The sequence below is a fragment of the Budorcas taxicolor genome, chromosome 10 (assembly GCF_023091745.1).
Source record: "Budorcas taxicolor isolate Tak-1 chromosome 10, Takin1.1, whole genome shotgun sequence".
Lineage (NCBI taxonomy): Eukaryota > Metazoa > Chordata > Mammalia > Artiodactyla > Bovidae > Budorcas > Budorcas taxicolor.
The window spans coordinates 35,839,841-35,867,387 of NC_068919.1; the positions used below are offsets into that span (position 1 = coordinate 35,839,841).

The following is a 27,547-nucleotide window of genomic DNA, read 5'->3' on the forward strand; positions in this document are numbered from 1 at the left end:
ATGCCCCAAGGGGCAGATGCCCAAGCCCTGTAATGGGAGGGCCAGAATAATGAGACCTATCCTGTGAGGGTGGAGGAATCAGTGGTTGCTCAATGAAGTAGGGGGTGAAAGTTCTTCATAGCAGACAATCCATTCTATTTCCTGTGAAGTCTGGTTTTTGACCTAGTTCTCATAAAGTATGCTAAATAAAAATAAGTTTGCCTGCCTTTAGAGCTAAGCCTGCTGCTGTTCCCAAAGGGATGCTATAACTACGTATACAATCTGAGTACACCATACTAAGTGACTCTCTTCTTTGTGCCAGTCCTGGGAGAAATAGTAGCACTGTCATGTATACACACAACTTAATCAGGCTACCTACTCTTAAATACACTGTTAGTTTCCAGGTGGTACATCCATGACAGCTTTCTCAAACTCAGTGGTAAAGAATCTGCCTGCCAATGCAAGAGATGCAGGAGACTCGAGTTCGATCCCTGGTTCAGGAAGAGCCGCTGGAGGAAAGGGCAATCCACTCCAATATTCTTGCTGGGACAATCCCATGAACAGAAGTGCCTGGTGGGTTACAGTCCAGAGCTGGACACAACTGAGTGGCTGAGCATACACACACATCCCTGACATGTGAGCCTCACGGATACATGGCAACCAGGAGGCTGGAAGGACAGAAACTCTTCTTTGCTGGTGTTTTGTGAGCTGCAGGGTGGTAGATAAAAGGGAACAGGGAACCTGAGTTCTAGCCCTGTCTCTGCCTTTTCTTGAGCAAGTCATTTTACTTCTTTACTCTCAGTTTTCTCATCTGTAAAATGGCCCTAGTATCATCCGTTTTATTAGCCATGTAAAGAAGGTGTATGTGAAATTATTAATCAGTGATTTAGGTCCCTGAATATTCACTGGAAGGACTGATGCTGAAGCTCCAATACTTTGGCCACCTGATGCAAAGAACCAACTGACTGGAAAAGACCTCAGTGCTGGGAAAGATTGAGGGCAGGAGGAGAAGGGGACAACAGAGGATGAGATGGTTGGATGGCATCACTGACTCAATGGACATGAGTCTGAGCAAACTCTGAGAGATAGTGAAGGACAGGAAAGCCTGGTGTGCTGCAGTCCAGGGGGTCGCAAAGAGTCGGACACAACTTGGTGACTGAACAACAAATTTGGGACATAATTATTATAATCTTTATCATTGCTGGTGGGCTACATAAAGGACAGCCTTGAATGTTAGACAGAGAGAGGACAGTGATTCTCAGATCAAGGTCCTCCCATTTGGCTGCTGAGCACAGTGGTCACTAGCAGGCCTCGGCCAGACGGCCTGGGTTCCAATCCCCAGAACTGCCACTTATCAGTTGAGTGGCCTGGTGGAAGCTAAATGGGCCTCTGTCTCAATTCCTTCTCTTTACATTGGGGAAAACAGTCGCACCTATGTCACAGGGTTTTTGTGAGAATTTAGAGCTAATTCACCAGTAAAGTTTAGACAGATAGTAAATGCCATATAACTATTTGCTATTCCTTTTCTGCGTATTCTGAATTCAATTAACACTTGATGGGTGGATTATTTTCAGTAAATTTTAAATTCTGAGATAAAGGATCTTGCCATTCAGAATCTTTCCTGGAAGCTTCTTTTCCACACTCATCTGTTGTACGCTTGTGATTTGAGAAAAAAATAAATGTTAGGGAAGTAAGTCATCTGCCAAAATAAAGCCAACAGCCATTCTCCCTTGTTTCTCCCTGGTGAACAGAGACTTTATAAAATGGGAATTTGAAAAAGGTGGCAGCTTATTTCTTTCTTAAGCCTTTGACAGGCAAAAAGAGAGTAAGACTAAGGACAGTAGTAATGGAAGCAAAGGACTCCAGGTAGACTTTCATGGAGAAGGATCCTGTGCCCTGCACTTGCCGGGGCCTCTGGAATCTTCCAGGGCCAGTTCTGGGACAGGAAGGCTGGCTGTTGCCTGCCCCGGGACCTCGGCCCCTGGGAGGCCCTGCTGGGGGAGCTTCTTGTCCCACTCCCCCGCAGCTGTGGTCCACTCATCCTGAGAGACCCCTGGGGTTCACCCTCCAGGGCTCAAGCCCTACTTCTCCTACAAGGAGACATGGTGGTGCAAGCAAGGTTGCTCTGGAGTTGAGAAGCGTGTTTCTTCTAGAGGAGAAACTCTGAAGCTGGAAAAAGTCATCTGGACAGTGTCAGACGGACACTGGACCATCAGACGGGATTTCTCTGTGACTCCATCTACATCATCTGTATATTTCTATTCATCCTGCTGCGGAGTTCTCTTGCTGCCACTTGGACGCCTTCTTTGATTTGCTCTGGGAGCATAAATTAGCTCTTAGGGGAGAGTACCGATCCCTAGGGAGCTGAGTTTTCACAGAGGGCACCTGTGGAGGTTGCCTGGGCCGCTCTTGGCAGAGCCACTGCACAGCACTCCGGCACGTCCTTCATCTCATGGTCCTTGTGAACGGCACTCCCTGGAGTTGTGCAATCAGGCGCAACTCTCAGCCTCTGGGAGAACAGCTGTCAGCTGGGAGGATCTGTTCCTTTTTTTTTTTTTTAATCTAAAAAGCAGAAATGTGGTTTCAAGTCTTTCATCTGTCATCTCTACTTCCATGTCTCCCTAAAGGTGTTTGGAAGACCACTCCCTGGTTCTGAACCTCCCATAGCTCACTCCCTGCAACCAAAGAGACTCATGTGGTAGACTCATAAAAGAGGAAAATGGGAGAGTGAGGGGAACTCAAAGAAGAAAGAGAAACGGGTTTTTTAAAAAATAGGCTAGGAGTGACAAAAAGGAAGAAGGAGGGGGAGGCAGGAGCAGGGGGTGCCTGAAAGTGCAGAGCCGTGTCCAAGAGAACCCGCGGGCTTGTCCTCTGTCCTGGACCTCACTGCGTCTTGGGAACTCTGGGGAAAGGCAGTACAAATACAACTCTGCTGCAGTCCAGGCAGGGCCTCAGCTATTCTACGACCTCACCTCTGTGAAATAGCGACCATGCAACAGATGTAGTTTGGCTGTCCTGCCTCTGTTTCTCCCGCCTGGCTCTAATGAATGAGGATGCAGCTCGAAGCATGGGACTGAGAAGCCAAAGGGACACCCAGCGAGGTGCAGTGACTGGTCCTGGAATAACCAAGATTAACTCTGGGTGTCGGGAGAACTTCGGTGGCCCTCTGGGCTTAGTTCTCTGTGTAGGAGGTCCTGGCACACAATGCCTGAGAGTTAGCCATCCAGCCACCATGTAATGTGGCCATCACGGGGAGCTCAGTACCCCACAAGGCAACCTGATCCTTTCCCGTGAGGTTCAGATTATTAGAAATTTGTTCCTTATACCGTGTGGCCCTGTAATGTCCAATCCTGGGCCTTAGCTCTGTCCTCTGAAGCCACCTAGAGTAGGTATAAATGATCACTTCCTAAGAGAATCTCCCAAATATTTATATGTGATAAGCGTATTTTCTTATAACTTCTTTTTTTCGGAACACACATACTCTGTTTTTCTGGTTTTGAACTTTTACACATAATTGGCAAAGATTCAAAGAACAGCTTTAAACAACGGGTCCAGAGATGGCGGTCTGCTGGTCCTTACCGATTGAGGAAAGCATTTCCAAAGCGACTAAGCTTTCGAAAGGGCTTTTTGGGGTCCACGACTAAAGCATTCCCTGGGGTGTTCCCCTCGGTTTCCCCATACATCACAGCGATGAAGGAGTCGGTGGTGGGCTCTGGCCCGATCCTCATGCCTGGGAAGTCTTGCTCCAGTAAGTATCTGAGAGAGGGGGAGAAAAAAAGAAAACAAACTTAGCATGGTGTCACAAAGCAGGGGGCTAAAAAGCTTGCTGGGGCCACTAACTTGGAACATAATTATTTAAAAACCTGGAATATAACCCCCAAGGAAAAAGAGAATGATTGGCATTGTACTCTTTTGCAAATGACGAATTTTCTGTTTAAAATCTGCAAACCTACTTTCTCTCCAGTGTAAGGAGCCTAGTGAAAGAGGCAGACGTGCTGCAGACTTGCTGGGCTTCTCCAAGTGGACCTTAGCTCAGCACAGCAATTCCGGTCATGGTTCCATTGGCACAATAGCTACTACTCCAGAGAGGAGGACGCAGTCAGCGCCTAGGCACCCTGGAAGACCCTGCTCAGGTCCACCTCCTTTAGGGAAGTGTCCCTGTCCCTCAAGCATGTCGGATGCTGCACTTCTCTGTTTGTGGGTCTTGAAGGTAGGCCTATGTCTATGGCCAGATGTATTAATAGTAGTACATTCCCAGCACCCAGCACCATGCCTGTCCACAGAGGGCACCCAGTGCAGCGAATGAAATAAGGAACCACCTCCTTCCTGGTCCCTGGCAATCAATGTGGCCCCACATCCTTTCTTGAGCATTTTACAGCTCCCTGGAGATCCTGGAGGTGGTAATCATGGAAGACAATCTCTAAAGAATTCAGTAGCAACCCAGAGGCTGATAAGAGGAGGGCTCGGATTAGGTATCACCAGGGCCAGCCCTAGCACTCTGTGCAAATTGGAAAAAGATGCCCCTTCCTTTAGGCAGACCCAGCCCTGCACCACAGCTCACAGCTTAGTGAGCAGAACTCTAAGCTGGATTTTACCCTCACATATCCCATTGCCCAGGCGCCCGCATGCAGTTAACCTGTATACAGTGGCATTGGCAGGTGCCATTGAGGGGCCTCGTTCAGGGGCCGAGGAGACAAATTGCTGCGCTACAGCAGCAGTCTCCTACCTTTTAGGCACCAGGAAGCAATTTCGTGGAAGATAATTTTTCCATGGAAGGTGGTGGGGAAGGGGGGATGGTTTGGGGATGATTCAAGTGCATTACATTTATTGTACATTTTATTTCTAGTATTAGTACATTAGCTCCCCCTCCGATCATGAGGCGTTAGATATGGGAGGTTGGGGATCCCTGTGCTAGACTGACATGGCTGGGGTGGGGCAAGGGAGCCAGAGGTAGAGTGGTGGGGAAAGCGCTCTTTCTGTGGGAAATGGCTGTGTCCCAGCATGGTTCCTCACCACCCCCACAGGCATAACATTCAGCGGCAGCCACACAGAGCCCCTCCTTTCCTCCCCACCAAGACTCCCCTTCCATGATGGAGGAACACACTTAGGTGTGTTTATCATATATGGAATGGCAGGGGCTGGGTGGGGGGTGAGGGGGGGACCCCTCCCTCCTTCCTTTGCAACCAGGGAGAACATAAAGGAGGGAGGTTTTGGAATACTTTTTACTCATTATCAAGCAACAAATAGAAACACAACACCTTCAGAGGACACTTGGCAGGGACAGTGAATGGGGACCAGGGATAGGGACAGTGGAAGAGAATCCTTGCTTGAGGTGACAGAGCTGTGTCCCTACCCTGCCAGGGAGATGACCCTTCACCCTGGGAGGAGGCTTAAGGGCAGAAACCTGTACAACATTTTCCAGCTCTCCATTCCTACAGCCCACAGTCTACTTGGTCCTAAATCATTTCATTTCTAAAATGTCTTGACTGATCAAATTGAGGTCCAGAACCTATGATTTTATCCCCAGGGATAGAGGGAAAGATGGGAACTACCAAACATCCAACACCATCCTGCCATTTTTCTATGAATAAGAAATTAAGTCACTCTTTAGACTCATGTTTTCTTTGTAAACAAAACTGAAATTGTTTAGTACTCTCAGCAGGTGGTACTTGAAATGTTTCATTGATCAATTTTTTTAAACATCATTCAAAGTTTCAACATTTCTGTGAACTTGTGGAGCACCAGAATAGACACATCCTTTAAATACATCCCATAAATTTAGAATAAACGCAAAAAAAAATCAGATAATAGCATCCAGCATTTATGAAGTACAGTCAACCCTTGAATAACATGGGTTTGAACTGCACAGGTCCACTTACACATGGCTTTTCTTCAGTAGTAAATACTATAGTACTATAGTACATGAATAAAGCGAGAATGAAGAGATGAGATTCAAACCCAGCAGCACTGAAAGGAAAAATTTGAGCAGATCCTGAGGTGTGATGCACCGAAACAGGTTACCCATCCAGCCACACACACGAGGCTGGAAAACTGTGACACTTCTTTTCTTTGGACACCTCAGAGGCATTCCCAAGCTACAAGTTTCAGGGGCTTTGTGGTGTTTTCTGCCATAGCAAGAATTCAAAGGAACAAGAGGCCACAGGAAGACTACAGAAAAGACTCTACCGCAGCCCCCTGCATGGGCATCCTGTGTGCTGGGCTGGGTTTTGTCCCCATTTCCACCTCGCTCTCCTTTTCCTGTGTTCTCAAAGAGAGCTGCCAGCTCTAGCAGTAACTGCTCCAAGACTCTCTAGCCAAGTCACCAACGAAAAACAAGACAGACATTTGGATTCCAAGCAGCTGATAGAAGGGGTGGCGGGGAAGACAGGCAGGGGACCTGACATCACTTTGTCCGTCTGCTGAGGGCCATGGTTCAGCCTCATCCAACTGGCTCCTGGCACCCTGCTCAGCCTATGTCAAGGAGTAGCTTTCATGCAAGGATATAGGTAGACAGTGTCTTTCCTTTTCCATTGCTGAGGTTTGACAATTTCTCTTTGACTTTATAGAAAAAATTGTCATTTGTGACACGGGGAAGAAAAATATCTTCAAAACAATAAAAAGTCCTTCAACATCCCCAAGCACCATCTTCTCAAAGATGGGCTTAAGAATAACTAAAAAATAAGCAAATAAACTAGAAAAGGCACATTATTCAATGACAGATATCCAAAATTCAAGCCACAAACTCCATCTCCCCTGAGTATTCACCCATGCATTCTGTCTGGGTTTTGTCTGAAACACTTGGGCTTGGAATAGTGGAAAAGGCATTCATTATTTTAGTAATAACACCTCATGTTTGAGAGCTTGTTATGTACTAAAGTCTTTATATGAATGTAACCTATTTCACTGTAAGTTCTTTATGGGGTAGATACTATTTTTATGTCCACCCCCATTTCACAGATGAGAAAACAAAGGCTCAAATAGATTAAATAATTGATTAGAACCTAGGATTTCTTCTTGGTCCTATGAGAGCACTACCTGTTCTAAATCAGACTTGAGAGGCTAGCAGTATCCAACAGGCACATTTTTAGGAAAAGGTTCTGTGAATCATAACAAATATACAAATCTAAGACTTTTTAGTTGGTATTTAATCATTGAGTAAGTACTCCAAAAAGCAACAAGGCACATATATTTGGGGTGTTTTATGAACATTATTATTGATATTATTTACTTGTTTATTTGGCTACACTGGGTCTGAGTCGCAGCACATAGGATCTAGTTCTCTGATCAGGGATCGAACCTGGGTCCCCTGAATTGGGAGCTTAGAGTCTTGGCCACTGGACCACCAAGGAAGTCCCATGAGCATTATATTTTCATTCTCAAGCCAAATTCTAGAGAAATGGCCTGTGTCATGCTAAACAAGATTTTAAAATATTTGTGCATACATTGGCATCTGTGCAGAGAGTTTTGAGGTTCAATTCATTGCTGTATCTGGGACATTTTTCAAAAGCGCATTTAACTCCAACAATTGTTTCTTTCAGTATTACTAAGGTTTTAAACCATATATGAAGTACAGCTTTTGAGTTCAGCAGAGAAAGTTTTATTTCCTGATTTTTAAATCCAGGTCTGTTAAGTTAAAATGCATAACGATTTTTAACATGTTGGAGGGTTTTACACAGTGTATTTTCTATTGATAATACCTGATCCACCATTTCACTAGGAGAGGGACTGAAAAGAAAAAGTTTGTCTTTCAACTCTGATTTGTCCTGAATCTGGAAATGATGCTTTTAAAGCAATTTCCTTTGTCTATCTTCATGTTTAATACCAAGAAATGGAAATGGGAGAAGAATCAAACATTTACTATCATAAAACTCTTATTAAAATGGTAAAGAATATATAATTATTTCCTAGCAATGAGTTCTACCACCACTGCTTACAGATACCACCAAACAATGGATGAAATTATGTCATACAGTTTATAAGGCAATTTACACATAGGCTTTATCACTTCAGCCTCATTGTTGCTGGAGGAGGTATTTTTAACCCTAGCTTATAGAAGGAAAAAACTGTGTTTATGACAAGCTAAGCAGCTTGCAGAGAACATTAATATAGGATAATGATTAATTCTTAACATGTTGATACATTTCCACCCCATAATTTTATGCAAGTATTATTTTTTCATTATAAAATTGAGATCAAAGCATTTAAACAACTTTGCATCTAGACTTTTCACCATGAGTTATTCCTCATGCCATTAAAAATTGGAAGAAAAAAATTTTTAATGGCTGCATACTACTCTGAAGTGAGTATGTATCAATTTAGTTTGCCATTTCCTTATAGTTGCGTATTGAAACAACTTCCCATTTCTTGCTATTAGAAATAATGTTGATAGAAAACAAACTTACGGTTACCAAAAGGGAAAGGGTAGGGGGGAGGGTAAATTAGGAGCTTGGGATTAACAGATACATATTGCTATATATAAATACATAAACTACAAGTGCTATAGTATAGCACAGATAACTATAGTCAATGGCCTATAAAAACATATAATGGAAAAGAATCTTAAAAAGAATTTGCATGTGCACATGTGCGCTCACACACACACACACACACACACATAAGGTCTTCCCAGGAGGCTCAGTGGTAAAGAAACCTCCTGCCAATGCAGGAGATGCAGGTTTGATCCTTTGGTTGAGAAGATGCCCTAGAGAAGGAAATGGCAACCCACTTCAGTATTCTTGCCTGGAAATTTCCACGGACAGAGAAGCCTTGAGGGCTGCAGACTATGGGGTCACAAAGAGTCAGATGCAACTGAACATGTATACATATACATATATATATTGGAATCATTTTGCTATACACTAGAAAGTAACAACATTGTAAATTAACTATACTTCAAATAAATAAAGCTGAGATAAATATCTCTGGGCAAATATCCACTTAAAAAATTTTTGTTGTTGTTCAGTTTCTAAGTCATGTCCAACTCTCTGCAACCTCATGGACTACAGCATGTTAGGCTTCCCAGTCCTTCACTACCTCCGGGAGTTTGCTCAAATTCAGGTCCATTGTATCAATGATGCCATCCAACTATCTCATCCTCTGTCGCCACCTTCTTCTCCTGCCCTCAATCTTTCCCAACATTAGGGTCTTTTCCAAAAACAATTTTAGCCTATTTATTTATTTTTGTTGAAGTATAGCTGATTTATAACATTATATTAGTTTCATGAGTACAGCATAGTCATTTAGTATTTTTACATATTATACTGGGCTTCCCTGGTGGCTCAGAGGTTAAAGCGTCTGCCTGCAATGCAGGAGACCTGGGTTTGATCCCTGGGTCAGGAAGATCCCCTGGAGAAGGAAATGGCAACCCACTCCAGTATTCTTGCCCAGAGAATTCCATGGATGGAGGAGCCTGGTGGGCTACAGTCCATGGAGTCGCAAAGAGTCGGACACAACTAAGTGACTTCACTTTCATACTTCATTAAGCTCAGTTCAGTCACTCAGTTGTGTCTGACTCTTTGCAACCCCATTGACTGCAGCACGCCAGGCTTCCCTGTCCATCACCAACTCTGAGAGCTTGCTCAAACTCATCAAGTTGGTGATACCATCCAACCATTTCATCCTCTGTAATCCACTTTTCCTCCTGCCTTCAATCTTTCCCGGCATCAGGGTTTTTTCCAGTGAGCCAGTTCTTCACATCAGGTGGCCAGAGTATTGGAGCTTCAGCTTCAGCATTAGCCCTTCCAACAAATATCCAGGACTAATTTCCTTCAGGATGGACTGGTTGGGTCTCCTTGCAGTCCAAGGGACTCTCAGGAGTCTTCTCCAACACCACAGTTCAAAAGCATCAATTCTTCAGCACTCAACTTTTTTTATGGCACTTAATCCTTCAGGAAAGGTTATTACAAGATAACTTTAAATATTTAATTTTCTTCGAGTTACTGAAAAACTAAGCCAGGCCAGACTTACTTCCATTTTAAAACCCTATGTCTTCCTTAAGTCTGAAACCTAAGTTTTTGTTTCATTTTTGTCTTTCCCTTAATTAAAGCATTGACATATTATTAGCAAGACTGCTTGTTCAGATGACATCATCCTTGTAACCAATCTACCTACTAAGAGTGTGGAGCAAGAAACTGGAATGGCCTGTTGGACCAAGAATCTGGAATTTGCTGGGTAAAGCGTTTCACAACTCTATTTTTCCAGCTGTGAGTGGAATTTGAATTCCTTGGGGTTGGGATGTGCTGAAGGCACGCTGATGTCTAGTCCATGCCATAATCTGGAGCTATTCCTCTCCACCTTCCATCCTGCTCTGGAAGGAGGGCGGAAGAAAGGGAAAGGAGAAAAAAGGGAAAGGAAGTCTACTGGAATCAAACATGCTTCCATGAGGAGGGCCCGCATCTGCATCTACACACCCTATCAAGGGGATAACAGCCCCCACATGCCGAGGAAAAGCAAGGCAAGCATCCAAACCAAAAACAGTCCTCACACCAAAAATATATTAAAACCCACACAAGTTATGCAGGGATACTCCCTCATATAAATAGCCCTCCAAGACTACAGAAGATAACTGTTTCTCCTAAACTCATGGAGTAAGAGAAATATAAGCACAATGAAGAGGCAGAGGAACCACTCCCAGTTAATACATTACTGACCAGAGGATCTTCCCAAAAACTAATGCCTGTGGCCAGTGATTTGTTATGTAAGTGAACACTGAAACATCTCTGGTCAATGATGTTCGGGTAACAAAAGACATAGTAGTATGTCTCTGGTCAACAAGTTTTTAAAGACCAGGAGAACTCCCCTGTAGGAACACACAATAAAGCAGATTTCTTCAGTCTAATAGACACTGGGTTCAAAAAAGAAGTAACGAAAATACTGAAGGAATTAAGCTATCCTTAAATTTCTTAAGGAATTAAGAAATGACGATTGCTGTAAAAAGGACCTAGAAACTATAAGGAGATGACAAGAACAATTAGATAATTAATTTTCTGAGACAAAAGCTGAGCTAAAGGCACTGAACAGCGGAATGAATAATGCAGAAGATCAAATAAGTGATCTGGAAGATAGAATAACGGAAATAATCAAAACAGCAGACAGAAAGCCAAATGGGAAAAAAAAAAAAAAGAAAGCACTATAAGAGACCTATGGGATAACATAAAGTGGGCTATTCTGCACATAATAGGAATTTAGAGGGAGAAGAAAGAGAAAGGGGGATTGAAAATGTATTTGAAGAAATCATGGCTGAAAACTTCCCAAACCTAAAGAAGGAAACAGATGTCCAGCTACAGAAAGCACAGAGGTCCCAAATAAGACAAACCCAAACAGACCTAGACTAAAACATATTATATTAACAATGGCAAAAATTAAAGATAGAGGATTCTAAAGGCAGCAAGAGAGAAAAAAAGGTTAATTACAAGGGAACCCCCATAAGGCTATCAGCTGATTTCTCTACAGGAACACTGCAGGCCAGAAAGTGGAAAAATATATTCAAAGTCTTGAAAGGGAAAAACCTGCAACCTAGAATACTCTACCCAGCAAGATTATAATTTAGAATAGGAGGAGAAATAAAGAATTTCCCAGACAAGCAAAAACTAAAAGAATACAGCAATACTAAAACTGTCCTAAAAGAAATATTGGAAGGTCTTTAGAGAAAAGCAGAAAGATACAGGAAGGGGGAAATCACAATTGGAAAGTAAATCACTTAAATTAGCCAGTATTCAGATCAAAAAGAAAAAAAAAAAACCTATTTGTAGAAGCAATGATAAACACAAGTAATAGCAAAAAGATAGACATGAAGATGTAAAAAAGGGGATCAACATCATAAAATGTGTGGGAGGAGAAAAAGAGAAAACAGATTTTCTTTTCAGAATGTGTTTGAGCTTATATGACTATCAATCTAAAACAAGCAGATAAAGGAAAGGGTTAATATACTTGATAAACAGGACAAGCACAAATCAAAAATATAAAATAGATTCACAAAAATTAAAGAGAACAGAAGCATAAAAGGAAATCAAACCACAAAAAGAAAAAAAAGAGAAAGGAACAAAGAAGAAACAAAAAATCAACTGTGAAACAAGGTTTAAAAATGAGAATTAATACATATGCATCAATTACCTTAAATGCCAATGAACTGAATGCTCCAATCAAAAGACACAGAATGGTAGACTAAATAAAAAAAAAACAAGGGCCTACAAATGCTGCCTACAAGAGACCTACCTTCGGACAAAGGACACACAGGTTTAAAGTGACAGGATGGAAAAAGATATTTCATGCAAACAGAAATGACAAGAAAGCAGGAGTTACAATACTATTATCAGACAAAATAGACTTTAAAGCTAAGACTATAAAAAAAGATAAAGAAAGACTATATAACGATAACAGGATCAATACAAGAAGAGGATTTTACACTTATTAACATAGATGCACTTAATATAGGAGCACTCAAATATGTAAAACAAATACTAACAGACACAAAAAAGGGAGAAATTGATAAGAATGCAATAATAGTAGACTTTAACACCCCACTCACATCAATGGACAGATCTTCTGGACAGAAAATCAATAAAGCAAGAGATTCTAAATGATACAGTAGAAGTTAGACTAAACATATATTTAGGACATTATATCTCCCCACAAACACAATATACATTCTTTTCAAGTGCACATGGAACGTTCTCTAGGACGGACCACATACTAAGGCACAAAACTAACCACAAACAATTAAGAGTACAGAAATTATTTCAAGCATCCTCTTTGACCACAACAACATGAACTAGAAACCAACCAAGGGAAAATAAGAAAAAAACAATTGCATGGAGACTAAACAACATGCTACTAAGAAAACAAGGGGTCAACAAAGAAATCAAAAAGGAAATTTAAAAATATCTTGAGACAAATGACAAAACACAGCTACACAAAATCGATGGGATGCTGCAAAAGCAGTTCTTAGAGGGAAGTTCATAGCAATATAGGCTTTCTTCAAAAATCTCAATTAAACAACTTAACAAGAACCAGACAAAAAAAGAACAAACAAAACCTAAAGTTAGCAGAAGGAGGAAATAATAAACAATGGGGAGGAAAAAATAAAATAGAAATTAAAAAAAGAACAGAAAAAAAATCAATAAATCAAAAAGGGTAAACAAAATTGACAAGTCTCTGGCCAGACTCACCAAGAAGAGAGAGAGAACCCAAATAAAATAAAAAATGAAAAAGGAGAAATCTCAACCAATACCACAGAAATACAAAAAACATAAGAGAATATTATGAACAATTATATGCCAACAAATTTGATAACCCAGAAGAAATGGACAATTTTATAGAAACATACAGCCCACCAAAACCCAATCAAGAAGAAACAGATAATTTAAATAGACCAAATAGACTCTAAAACAAACTTGCTACAAAAGTCCAAGACCAGACAGCTTCACAAGCGAGTTCTACCAAATAAAGAACTTACAGTGATTCTTCTCAAGCTCTTCCCAAACACTGAAGACTAGAGAACACTCACAAAGACATTCTATGTAGCCATAACACCCATAAAATCAGGCAAAGATACCACCAAAAAAGAAAATTACAGGCCAAGGTCTTTGATGAACATAGATGAAAAAATTCTCAACAAAATACTAGCAAACTGAATCCAACAATACCAACATGGTCCAACATGACCAAGTAGGATTGATCCCAAGTTCACAAGAATGGTTCAACATACACAAATCAATCAATGTAATACATCACATTATAAAAGTAAAAAACCACATGATCATCTCAATATATGCAGAAAAAGCATTTGACAAATTGTTTTTCACAAATTCAACATCAATTCATGATAAAAACTCTCACCAAAGTGGGTAAAGAGGGACTACACCTCAACATAATAAAAGCCATTTATGATAAACTTACAACCAATATGATACTCAATGGTAACAAGCTAAGAAACTTTCCAATAAAATCTGGAACAAGACAAGTATGCCCACTTTCATGTCTATTCAACATAGTACTGGCAGTCCTAGCCACAGCAATCAGACAAGAAAAAGAAATAAAACATATCCAAATTGGAAGAGAAGAGGTAAAATTGTCACTATATGCAGATGACATGATATTATATATAGAAAGTCCTAAGGACTCTACACAAAAATTACTGCTCTAATAAATGAATTCAGCAAAGTAGCAGGATAAAAGATTAGCATTCAGAAATTGACTGCATTTCTTTACACTAACAATGACATATCAGAAAAGAAGTATGCATATATATACACACACACACACACACACCTAGGAATAAACCTGACTAAACAGGTGAAAGAATTATATGTTGAGAACTATAAAACATTAATACAAGAAATCAAAGAGGATTCAAAGAAATGGAAAGATAGTATCATGCTCTTAGAAGAATTAGCATTGTTAAAATGGCCATACTACCCAAAGCAATCTACAGATTTAATACAATCCATATCAAATTACCCATGAGATTTTTCACAGAACTAGAACAAATAATCCCAAAATGTATTTGTTGTTCTTGTTGTTTAGTTGCAAAGTTGTGTCTGACTCTTTTGTGACCCCATGGACCTGAGCCCACTAGGCTCCCCTGTCCATGGGATTTCCCAGGCAAGAATACTAGAATGGGTTGCCATTTCTTTCTCCAGGGGATCTTCCTGACCCAGGGATTGAACCTGTGTCTCCTGCTTGGCAGGCAGATTCTTTACCACTGAGCCACCTGGGAAGCCCCCCATGGCACCATAAAAGGCCCAGACAATACTACAAAGCTACAGTAATCAAAACACTGTGGTTTGGTACAAAAACAGCCATATGGATCAATGGGACAGATCAGAGAGCACAAAAATAAACCCACACACCTATAGGCAATTAATCTTTGACAAAAGAGGTAAGAATATAAAACGGGGAAAAGTCTCTTCAGGAAGTGGTGCTGGGAAAGTTGGACAGAGGCATGTAAATCAATGAAGCTGATTTACAACATGCACAGAAATAAACTAAAAATGGCTTAAAGATCTAAACATAAGACATGATGTCATAAAACTCCTAGAAGTGAGTATAGGCAAACCAGTTTCTGACATAATTCAGACCAATGTTTTCTTAGGCAATAGAAATAATAACAAAAATAAACAAGTGGGACCTAATCAAACTTACGAGATTTGCAGAGCAAAGGAAACCATTAAAAACAAAAACAGACAAATGAACAAAAAATATGTAAAGACAACCTATGGAATGGGAAAAAATATTTGCAAATAATGTGGCTGACAAGGGCTTAATCTCCAAAATATACAAACAGCTCGTACAACTCAACAACAACAAAATACCCAACCCAACTAAAAACTAGATATTTCTCCTAAGAAAACAAACAAATGGCCAGTGGGCACTTGAAAATATGCTCAACATCGCTAACTCTTAGAGAAAAGGAAATTAAAACCACAATGAGGTACCACCTCACACCAGTTAAAATGTCCATCATTAAAAATAAATGCTGTCTACAAATAAATGCTGGAGGGAATATAAATACTATTAGTGGGATAGCTGTGAAAAGAAGAGAAGAGAAAAGCAAAGGAGAAAAGGAAAGATATACCTTTTTGAATGTAGAGTTCAAAGTATAGCAAGGAGAGATAAGAAAGCCTTCCTCAGTGATCAGTGCAAAGAAATAGAGGAAAACAATAGAATGGGAAAGACTAGAGATCTCTTCAAGAAAATTAGAGATACCAAGGGAACATTTCATGCAAAGATGGGCTTGATAAAGGACAGAAATGGTATGGACCTAAAAGAAGCAGAAGATATTAAGAAGAGGTGGCAAAAATACACAGAAGAACTATACAAAAAAGATCTTTATGATCCAGATAACCATGATGGTGTGATCACTCACCTAGAGCAAGACATCCTGGAATGTGAAGTCAAGTGGGCCTTAGAAGGCATCACTACAAACAAAGCTAGTGGAGGTGATGGAATTCCAGGTGAGCTATTTCAAATCCTGAAAGATAATGCTGTGAAAGTGCTGCACTCAGTATGTCAGCAAATTTGGAAAACTCAGCAGTGGCTACAGGACTGGAAAAGGTCAGTTTGCATTCCAATTCCAAAGAAAGGCAATGCCAAGGAATGCTCAAACTACTGCACAATTGCACTCATCTCATAAGCTAGTAAAGTAATGCTCAAAATTCTCCAAGCCAGGCTTCAGCAGATCAGATCAGAGAGCACAGTTCACGTGAACCGTGAACTTCCAGATGTTCAAACTGGTTTTAGAAAAGGCAGTGGAACCAGAGATCAAATTGCTAACAACTGCTGGATCATCAAAAAGGCAAGAGAGTTCTAGAAACACATCTATTTCTGCTTTATTGACTATGCCAAAGCCTTTGACTGTGTGGATCACAATAAACTGTGGAAAATTCTGAAAGAGATGGGAATACCAGACCACCTGACCTGCCTCTTGAGAAACTTATATGCAGGTCAGGAAGCAACAGATAGAACTGGACAAGGAACAACAGACTGGTTCCAAATAGGAAAAGGAGTACATCACGGCTGTATATTGTCACCCTGCTTATTTAACTTATATGCAGAGTACATCATGAGAAATGCTGGGCTGGATGAAGCACAAGCTGGAATCAAGATTGCAAAGAGTCTCTTGATGAAAGTGAAAGAGGACAGTGAAAAAGTTGACTTAAAGCTCAACATTCAGAAAACGAAAATCATGGCATCTGGTCCCATCACTTCATGGCAAATAGATGGGGAAACAGCAGCTGACTTTATATTTCTGGGCTCCAAAATCACTGCAGATGGTGACTGCAGCCATGAAATTAAAAGACGTTTACTCCATGGAAGAGAAGTTATGACCAACCTAGACAGCATATTAAAAAGCAGAGACATTACTTTGCCAACAAAGGTCCATCTAGTCAAGGCTATGGTTTTTCCAGTAGTCATATATGGATGTGAGAGTTGGACTATAAAGAAAGCTGAGGGTCGAAGAATTGATGCTTTTGAGAAGACTCTTGAGAGTCTTTAGGACTGCAAAGAGATCGAACCAGTCCATCCTAAAGGAGATCAGTCCTGGGTGTTCATTGGAAGGAGTGATGTTAAAGATGAAAGTTCAATACTTTGGCCACCTGATGCGAACAGCTGACTCATTTGAAAAGACCCTGAGGCTGGGAAAGATTGAGGGCAGGAGGTGAAGGGGACGACAGAGGATGAGATGGTTGGATGGCATCACCGACTCAATGCACATGAGTTTGGGTAAACTCCGGGAGTTGGTGATGGACAAGGAGGCCTGGCGTGCTACTGTTCATGGGATCACAGAGTCGGACATGACTGAGCGACTGAACTGAAACTGAAGTTCATATAGCCACTTTGGAAAACAGTATGAAGGTTCCTCAGAAAACTAAAAATAGAATTATCATATGATCCAGCAATTCCACCCGCGGGTATATACCTGGACAAAACCATTAATTCAAAGAGATACACATACCCCTATGCTCATAGCAGCATTATTCATAATAGCCAAGATACGTTAACAACCTAAATGTCCATCGATAGATGAACGGAGGAGAGGATGTGGTCTGTATATAGAATGGAACACTACTCAGCCATAAAAATGAAATCATGCCATTTGCAGCAACATGGATGCAGCTAGAGATGGTCATATGACGTCAAAGAAAGAAAAATACCATATGATATCATATGTGGAATCTAAAATACAACACACATGAATCTATGTACAAAACACAAACAGACTCACAGACATAGAGAAGAGACTTGTGGTTGCCAAGGGGGAAGGGGCTGGGGAAGGAATGGAGCGGGAGGTTGGGGTTAGCGGATGTAAGCTATTACACAGAAATGGATAAACAACAAGGTCCTACTGTATAGCACGAAGAACTATATTCAGTATCCTATGATAAACCATAATGGAAAGGAATATAAAAAGAATGTGTGTTATAACTGAATCACTTTGCTCTACAGCAGAAATTAACACAACACTGTAAACAAATTCTACTTCAACTAAAAAAGTGGGAAAAAATTAAAAACAATGTTCCAAGCTGTACAACAGAATATGATGCAGACATTAGCTATTTTTGAAGATGACTTAATAACACAAGAAACAGTTCATTATGTCATCTTAAGTGAAAAAGGCTGTTTATTAAATTGTATTTATTGCATAATCCCCAGTTTTGTAATCATGACTTCTATGTCTTCATCTATGTCATCTGTTAAAAATGTGAACAGAGTTTGGACCACATGCCATGGAAGGTCCACCACAGTGAGCCTCAGGCTTGACGGTTCCAGCGTCATAGATTTCACCAACTGAACATTCATGTAGCAATAGTTCCCAAACATTTCTTGGGAGAGGCTGCCTAAAAATCACCATGAGAGGTAGTTTATAATAACAAAAACAGATTTTTCAGTCTGATCCACAGAGGTTCCACTTCACAAGGTCTGGGATGAGTCCCTGGAATCTGTTTCAGAAGGTCTCCTCGTGACTGTGACCCCCGGACAGATTCAGGAACCACAGCTTTCTAGTTCAGAATTCTCCAAGGTTTTGAAAACCGTGTTTTGAATGTCTTTTGGAAGTAAGCATCTAGATGTCACTTCTAATCCTCAGGGACTGCTGCCCTTTGTCAGGTAGATAATGTAATTAGTGGACAAGAGGCCAACAGACAGCATCGCCCCAAGCAGGGACTGCGGCCACCAATGCCACACTCAACCTGTCCTGCACCACCCCCGTCCCTCAGAACCCTTGCTCCAAGTCCTGCCTCCTCCTGGGCTTCCGAACCACCAGCTGCTCCCCCTCCACACACCCCTTCTATCAGCTTCTAACTCTGCAGGGTCATGATCATCAACCAAACCTCCGGAATGCCTGTGACCAGGGCATGGTTCCTCGCCCTCAGTGCCCAGCTGCTGAGAATTTTCTATATTTGGTGCTTCACCTCCCACTCATTCTTCAACCCACTGTCACCTGGCTTCCATCAGCACCACTTACTGACTCTTGCCAAGGTCACCCCGGCTTCTGATGGCTAATCCACTGGTTCTGCTTCCCTGAGGCAGCTGACGCTGCTGACCACCCCCTCTCTTTCCCTGGCTTTTGTGGGGACTACCTGCTGTTTCACCTGTCTAGCATCCATTTCCCCTTTTTGATAGCTGTACTCTGAGGAGCCACCTCTCCCCACCATCAGGCCATGAGGCTTAGGGGCTGACCACCCCACTCCAGACATGGATACTCATTCCCCCCAGCTTGAGGGACTGGCTCAAGGATGGGCAGATGGCCAAAGTCGACCCAGTGAAACTCAAACTTGAGACTTCTTGCTCAAACTATGGGTGGAGGGGTTCTCTTCTTTCCCACTGGGGTTGCTGAGCTGGCAGAACATGAGTCTGGAATTGGAGAGGGTCTGCCCGCCCCATGAGCAAGTGCCTGAGAAGGAAGTCAATGTGAGAAGACAGCAGAGCTGAGAGACCAAGTCCTGATGGCACATGGGGTCCCAGGCTGGGTCTGAAGCCAGCACACTCTGGTCCAACCAGTTTCGTGAGAAAAAGTGTATCTTTTTACTTAAGGCTTTTTAAGTTGAGTTGCTGTCACTTGCAACCAAGAGAGTCCTAAGATGGCTCGGAACCACCATCCTTCCCTGGCATCACCTCCACCTCTGTGGTGATATTTTCCCTAGCACCTCCGCAAGGTCCCCTTCCTTTCATTCCAGACCCACATGTCCGACCCTTCTTGGACTCTACACCTGGGCGTCCACTTATGCACAGGCTTAAACCTAAACTCATAAGTATGCCCCATTCTTCCTCGCCTCAGTGGACAGCTCAATCACCCACCTGGTTAACAAAACTTGGGCCTCACCACGGATACTTTCTCACTTTCACTTCCCTATCCCCTTGTGGCTGCGAATTTTTGCTCATTCCGCTGGGTTCAGCTTCCAAGTTGTATCCCCGGATGCCTTTTCCAATCTCCAAACCTGCATGAAGGGTCCTTCCTATGCTCCCACCCCACCCTGTGCTTTGTCACAGCTCTCATCACCCAGAGCCCTGAGGGCTTGATCCTCTTCCATAGTCTTGGATAGCTGGGCCCATCCCTGACATCAATACTATTTGAGGAAAGGAATACTAGGCTGTGTAGGTATGAGCTTACATTGTACACTGTAAATACAGTCTATATAGTGAAAATTAAATATTTCAGTATTTCAGAAAGATCTGCAAAAGGCATGGTATTTGGCACACAAGACTATGATTTTTGGGGTCTAGCACTTGAATGAGGGTAAGAACCACCCAACTGGGCCCCCAGTGTTTCCCTAGAGGAATTTTTCTTTTTCAATGGGTGAACCAGCCTGCCTTCTACTGAGTAGCTTCCCTTCTCTTTAACAGCTGAATCTAGAGCTTATCAACGGAATAGAGTAGAGCTTTGTCCTTAAAATCTATTTCTTCCCTTTTTTGAAAACCGAACACTTGCCTGCTTCCAACTTTCTGATACTTTTCATATTCTTCATTATTTCTTACAAATCACAGAACATAGTTTTCTTTGGGCACAACTGCAAGCTCTTCCTACAAGGACCTGCCATCCATCTATCCACCTGGGTATTTCCTGGGTCTTGCCTGTGGCAGGCCCGAGAGAGCTCCTCGTCTGGTTTGAGTTCCTCTCAAACAGGCCTGGGCTCCCTTCTACCATCTCTGGAGCACTTTCTTTGAGAGAAAAGGAGGAAGCAAAATAATAGCTGAGTAGTTCTGCTTTTCGTTAACGTTCCAACAAGAGCCCCAGGCTTCAGTCTATTGCTTCCTGATTCTTTCTCTTGTTCTGATCATACCTAAAAAGGCTTTTTTTTTTTTTCTGTCTGAGGGGGCATATTGTCTTAGCCCCCTCACTTCAGCTTCTTAATGCTTCGTATTATCCACCAACCTTGTTTTCATCCTTGTCCATGGAACCCCTGCCTGCCTTTTCCCTATTAATGCTATATTTAATATTCAGAGTTTTACAACATAACTGCTTATCAAGCGTTTTATAGGAAAACATCACACTGTGATTTTACTCACCTGAGCATTATGAAGAATGAACGTTTATACACTGACAAGGACACACAAAGGAAAAAACACATAGGGACTGCAGTGGTGGCTAGCGTACACTGCTTCTTCTCAGATCTACTCCTTAGTTCCTTTCGTCCTTGGTTTTCTTTTAGCTTATTTCCACTTTTTTTGTGTTTTCTTTCTGGCATCCATTTTCATTTCAAATTACTGCACAGATGCAGAAATTACTTGATGGGCACTAACTGTAGAATTCATGGAAATTAAATCATAGGATGCTTAATACTGAAAGACTGAATTGTTTCATAATTTTATTGAGATATTCATATACCATAAAATTTGCCCTTTTAAAGGGCATAATTCTGTGGTTTTTAGTATCCTCACAAAGTTGTACAACTACCTCTAACTTCAGAACAGTTTTATCACTCAAAAGGGAAACCCTGTACCCATTAGAAGTCACTTTCTATTCTTCTTGCAATGTGGATATCCCATTGTCCCACTATCACTTGTTGAAAGGTATATTTCCCCCCACTGAAGTGTCTTAAAAGCCTTGTAAAAACAAATTTATCAAGCATGTATTGGCTTATTTCTGAATTTTCAATTCTGTTCAACTGACCAATAGGTCTCTCTGTGTGCTAGTGTCATGCTTTCCTGTTTACTGTAGTCTTGTGGTGAGTTTTGAAATCAGAAGTATGAGAAGTTGAATATTGTTGTTTTTCCCCCCAAGATGCTTTTGGCTATTCTGGACCCCTCACAATTCCATGTGACTTTTTAGGATCAGCTTGTCAATTTCGACAAAGAAGGCAGTTGGGATTTTGCTAGGGATTGCAGTGACTCTGAAGACCACTTGGAGTATTATTGGCATTCTAAAAATATTGTTGGGACTCCCCTAGTGGTCCAGTGGTTAAGAATCTGCCTGCCTATGCAGGGGACACAGGTTTGATTTCTGGAGCTGGAAGATTCCACATGCTGTGGGGCCACTAAGCCCATACACCACAAATACTGAAGCTCGTGAGCTCTAGAGCCCATGCTTCCAGACGAGAGGCCACTGCAGTGAGAAGCCCTCAAACCACAACTAGAGAAAGCCCTCGCACAATATCAAAGACCCAGCACAGCCAATAAATAAATAAGTAAAAAAATAAAAACATTGTCATTCAACCCATGAACATGGAACGTCTTTCCTTTAAGGTTTTCTTTAGTTTCTTTCAACAAAGTTTTACAGTTTTGCATTACTTCTGTTAAATTTATTCCTATTTTATTTTTAAGGTACTATTATAAATGGAATTGTTTTCTTAATTTCATTTTCAGATTGTTCATTGCTAGTGCATAGAAATATAACTGATCCTGTATATTAATCTTGTATCCTGACAACTTACTGCCCTTGTTTTAAAAGTTCTTGAAGGCTTTTCCTAATCCTTAGGATTTTTCTACATACAAGATCATGTTCTCTGGGAATAGAGATGTTTTTACTTCTTTCCAATCTACATGCCTTCCATCCCTTTTTCTTGCCTTATTGTCTTATTCTCGACCCTTTAAAAACCTATAGTGACTTCCTTCTTTTTTCCTCATTAGAATAAATTTTTTTGAGAGAACAGGACAAGAGTGTAGGAAGAAGAGAGAAAGTGGAGCTCTTAAAAATCAGAAGTTGCAATTGTGTGGCTTGAACTGATTTTCGGTGAACCTCACATCATGGCAATCCACTTCAGCACTCTTGCCTGGAAAATCCCATGGACGGAGGAGCCTGATAGGCTACAGTCCATGGGGTCACAAAGAGTCGGACACGACTGAGCGACTTCACTTCACTTCACATCTCAGGGAAATGTCTTCCCTCACAGCATCTGGGCCCAGGGATTTTCTGGGGGAATCTCTGAAATCTGTTGTCCTCAGGTTTTGGACCCAAGTCTGGCTGAGGCCAATATTCAGCTTTCATTGGCTGCTAAACAGTCTACCATGACTTGGCCGCTTCTCCCATGCCCATCTCTTCTCCTCCTCTGGCCAATTCTTTCTTGCTGGCCAGAGGCAGAGCAGCACCAGTTCCTCCCACTGCATCCTCAAGTCTTCTACGAAATAAAACTGTCAGTGAGACAATAGACTGTTCTGCTTCTACCCCAAAAGGACTTTGACAAACATCTCCTGAAGTTCTGGGCCAGCTTTGTGACCCATGTGAGGAGAGTCCATCAAAACTCTATCCTCTTCCTTGCATTTGGGCCCCTCATGGTCGTCTTCCATAGTGAGCATAGCTTCTTGACACTCAGACTCTCCATCCACTCTATTTAGGAGGGTTTTGGTTTTTTGGCCACTCTGCATGGCATGCAGGATCTTAGTTCCCTGCCCAGAGATGGAAGCCGCGGCCCCTGCAGTGGAAGCGCACAGTCTTAACCACTGGACCACTAGGGAAGTCCCTAGGAGACCTTTTAATTACAGCACACACTTAAACCACCACACTCTTGGTCAAAGTCCTGGCTCACCATGTTTCAATGGGGCTCTCAATTCTTCCCGGTTATGCGACCAAAGGAAGGAAGAGTAAGGTTTCGTCAAAGGTGGAATGTATATCAAAGGCTTTGCTGAGTGACTTCATGAGGAGAGAAGTTTCCCTCTATATTAGTGCAGGCTCTGTGTAACCAATGACCTCTGGGGATGTGCAGGAAGCCAGGTGGATAAGAATCTCTGACTATGCAGACAGGTGCATCCTATAGCCAGTTATGAGCTTCCAGTGCTTACTGGCTAGAAACAAAACACCCAGGCACCGACCAGCCTCAGAGAAAAGACAGCCACAGATGCAGGCAGGTTCCAGGATGGTCAGCACCTGGGTCAACACTTCCGGCCCCCAGTACCAGTGTAGGACTCTAGACGGCAGCAGCCCTTTTGTTTGAGTCTTTCCTTCCAGAAGCTGAATCTTTTCCTCCTAGTCCCACTCTGAAATCAAACTCAGGTCTCGGTGCCTCACCAACCTTCTGGTATACCCTGAGTTTCTTCTGCCCTCACAGGTCCACTTTTGTGTCTGGTGCCTAACAACCAAGTCACTTAGGCCAGGGAAGGTCTCAAGAGCAAGTGACTTCCTGATAGGGTGACTCCTTTTCTCACTGTAGTGTTGCACGTGGGGGCTCCAGAGCCTCCTGAGAAGTGGTTCATTTGGATGGAGTCATTGTTTAGTCGCTAAGTCGTGTCTGACTGCGACCCTATGGACTGTAACTTACCATGCTCCTCTGTCCACGGGATTTCCCAGGTAAGAATACTGGAGTGACCCAGGGATCGAACCCATGTCTTCGGCTTGGCAGGTGAATTCTTTACCACTGAGCCACCTGGGAAGTCCTTGGATAGTCTCACCAAATTCCCAATCCTTCTTCAAACTATGCTTAGCTATTCCACAAAGTTCCCCCAAATGATGAGACAGAAAAACAGTAAGATGAAAAAAAGATGGATACATGTTTCCGTGGGTTTGTTTTCCTGTCTTAGATTTGCTTATTATCCAGGCTGTGGGAGCAGAGAGAGGACCAAATAATATCCAGGTTGACACAGTATTAACAGTGGCTCCCTAATCACACAATCTCATGCCAAGGACAGGTGGGAGGAACTACTCAGGGTGCTCTGAACAGGCCATCACCAATGCTGAGACTATTTTAATTATAACAATGCTTACCTTCTTATCCTTTATCTGTATATTTCAAAAGGTCTACCTCCCACTCTTGTGCTACATAATGCTTCATAGGCCTATATACTTAAATTGGTATTACTGAGCCCTTACGTGTATTTTATAACATCTTTCAAGGTATCAGTTTATGTAATATTTCTAGGTTCATTTTGAGTGTCTTAGGTGACATATTTAATACTATTTTCAGCTTACTAAAAAGCACCAAATAAAGCAATTTAAAAGTATTTTCTTCCATCTTCCTTTACATTCAACTTACTTTCAAGAAGTATATTTCAATATAGTCTATTTGCTTTGCTGAATTAACTCATCGTGCAGCTGCAGCTTTGGATTGAACATATTTTCTGTAGTGACAACTGTATTTGTAGGAACTATAGGTCACTGGAACCCAGAAAAAGAGGCCGCTACTTAATAGAAATGGCATGTATCCAAATATAGATGCAGTTTTCTCAACACCTGTTGATCATCTATGATGAAAAAACTTAACAATTTCCAAAGCCCTTGCCCAAAACCTAAAATGATCACTTTGTTTCAATGAACACGCAGTTTAACCCAGGAAAACAAGCCTCCTAACCAGAGAGTCTTAATATGCCAGCTGCTTTAAAAGTAAAATAGCGTCTTCAAAAAGCAATCTGTTACAATGTACATTATTTCCCATTAAAAACCACTTCCGAGGGACCTATATCATTTGGATGTCAAGGCACCCACAGTAATTGTTTGCTTTTGGAGACATGGCAAGCATGACAAATATTTTCAGTTGTCAAGGGTGACGGAGAAGGGAATGACCCACCTAAGAAATGGAAACTAACCAGTAGTAATATGACACTCCCCCTGAGCTCCACTGGGCGCTGGCTGGTTCGGAGGCTACACACAGCTAACTTCCTATGGCAGGATAGAGAGGCTATGCACGAGCTGAACGAAGGCGTCCTCTCTACTCGGTCTCCCTGAACAGTGTTGGGGGCGGGATGCAGGGCCGCAAGGGAAGGGGGCGTGGGCAATACCCTCTACTGTTGCCATTCTTTCATTCGGTAAATAGTTATACCCCGGGCACTGTGCTAGGGCTTAACTTTCCAACTTGACTCAATAATCCATTCTGACACCCCACACCTTTGTCCCCATTTCCAGCCTTTGGTCTCACTCGCTCGTCAGGAAGGTGCTTATTATAGCCTTGCTTTTCCTCCCATCCCGGGGCTCCCAGGCTGGGGTGACAAGATAAAGCCAGTCAGAGGAGTGCCTTTCCAAACGCAAGGAAGGAGGGCTCGTAGTAAGTAGAGACGGGGCGGGCGGGCGGTTCTGAGGACCCTCTCGGCCCCGTAGGGAGAGTCTGCCCTCACTTCGGCGGCGGGTCCCGGGGCAGGGCTTCAGACACCGGGGAACCGCGCTCGGACGGGGAACCTGAGGCCTCGCCGATGCTGGAGAAAGCGGCAGAGAGGGGATTCCTCGAAGGAGAAGGGGGCGCTGCAGGAAGCCGGCAGGAGGCTGGTAACAACAGGCGCGCACGTGGGGAGGAGGTCGCCTCCACCTAGGTGACGAGGACAGGTGTGCAGGCAGGAGGGCGGAGGGGGCGGGGAGGGTTACCTGATGAAGGTGGTCTTGCCGGTGCTGTACTGGCCCACCAGCAGGATCATGGGCTTGTTCTCAAAGTCGGCGTCCTCCAGCGCCGGCGAGTGGAACTCGTGGAAGCGATACGCCTCCTCCAGCGGCAGCACCTTGCGCTGGTAGAGTGAGCGCAGGCCACCCGTCACGGTCTGCACCGGGTCCGCGCCCGTACCTCCGCGCCCGCCCGCCTGCCGCCCTAACCAGCTGAACATCTTGCCGCCGGCCCGTTCGTCTGTGCCCCGCGCTCGCCCTCTCAGTGCCGGTCCCGGGCTCTGACCCCACTCCGGGCTCGACCCTCCCCAGCTGGCACTGAGCAGCCCCAACAGCCCTCGCCGCCGCCCGAGCTGGCCCCGCCTCGCGCCAACTCAGCCAGTCTCCGGTCGCTACGTCACGGGAGTGTGTTCATTATTCAGAAGGGTCTCTCAAGCCCTTTCTCATTGGACCGCTGCCGGCCCGAGTGGAGGCGCCAGCCAATGGAGACGAGTGTCTTAATGAATTATTGATGACGGAGTCTTTCTGGAGGGCTGGGCGAGGAAGAGGGTGTTGCTCTAACTTGCCAGCGCAGACCGGCGAACCGAGGGGCCGGGTGTGGTTGGTTGCCCGCGCCCCACCTCTAGCCAGGTGGCGTAGATTTCCGGCCAAATCTGAGCTGGCAAAGAAACACACACACTCACACAAGCTGGCAAAGAAACACACACGCGCGCCCGCGCGCCTCTGGAGGCTGCTTAGTTTCCTGGGACGTTTTTTCATCCCAGCCCTACGATGCTGGGGACAAAAGTTTAAAAAGTTAACAGGTGGGTTCTTTCTACCTACTGGCAGCTTATTATTACTCTGACTTTATCTGTGAGGAAACCCTGACTCAAGGACGTAATTGACCAAATTTGAAGTTGGGATAGTAGATTTCAATCTACTTGGCTAAATGTTTCTCCACGCTGCCTCCACAAACTTCTGGATCGAGTGAAGGCTTTTTGCCCTTAGTTTTCTTTATGTGATTTTCTGTAAATTTGAAGGTTTGGTTATCCTTATTATTACAACCTCATTGCCACATATTGACATAAAAAGTTACTGTTAGCCTGTAGCAGTCTCTTTTTCAGGTGATAAGGATACATCGGTGGAGAAGACTAGTGTCCCTTGGACTGCAAGGAGATCAAACCAGTTAATCCCAAAGGAAATCAGCCCTGAGTATTCATTGGAAGGACTGATGCTGAAGCTCCAATGCTTTGGCCACCTGATGTGAAGAACTGTCTCATTGGAAAACAGCCTGATGCTGGGAAAGATTGAAGGGAGGAGGAGAAGGGGAGGACAGAGGATGAGATGGTTGGATGG

At 43.0% G+C, this 27,547-nt stretch overlaps 1 protein-coding gene across 1 annotated transcript in view; it reads right to left on the reverse strand.

Moving 5' to 3' along the window:
- EHD4 (EH domain containing 4) overlaps positions 1–26,490 on the reverse strand; it is an 85,942-nt gene extending 59,452 nt beyond the window's left edge. The window contains exons 1-2 of the mRNA XM_052646417.1: positions 26,201–26,490; positions 3,559–3,735 (exon numbers count right to left, since the gene is read on the reverse strand). Coding sequence (XP_052502377.1) covers positions 3,559–3,735; positions 26,201–26,433 — 410 coding nt within the window. The 5' untranslated portion in view covers positions 26,434–26,490. The remainder of the gene's footprint in view (positions 1–3,558; positions 3,736–26,200) is intronic.
- Between the last annotated feature and the right edge of the window lie 1,057 nt (positions 26,491–27,547).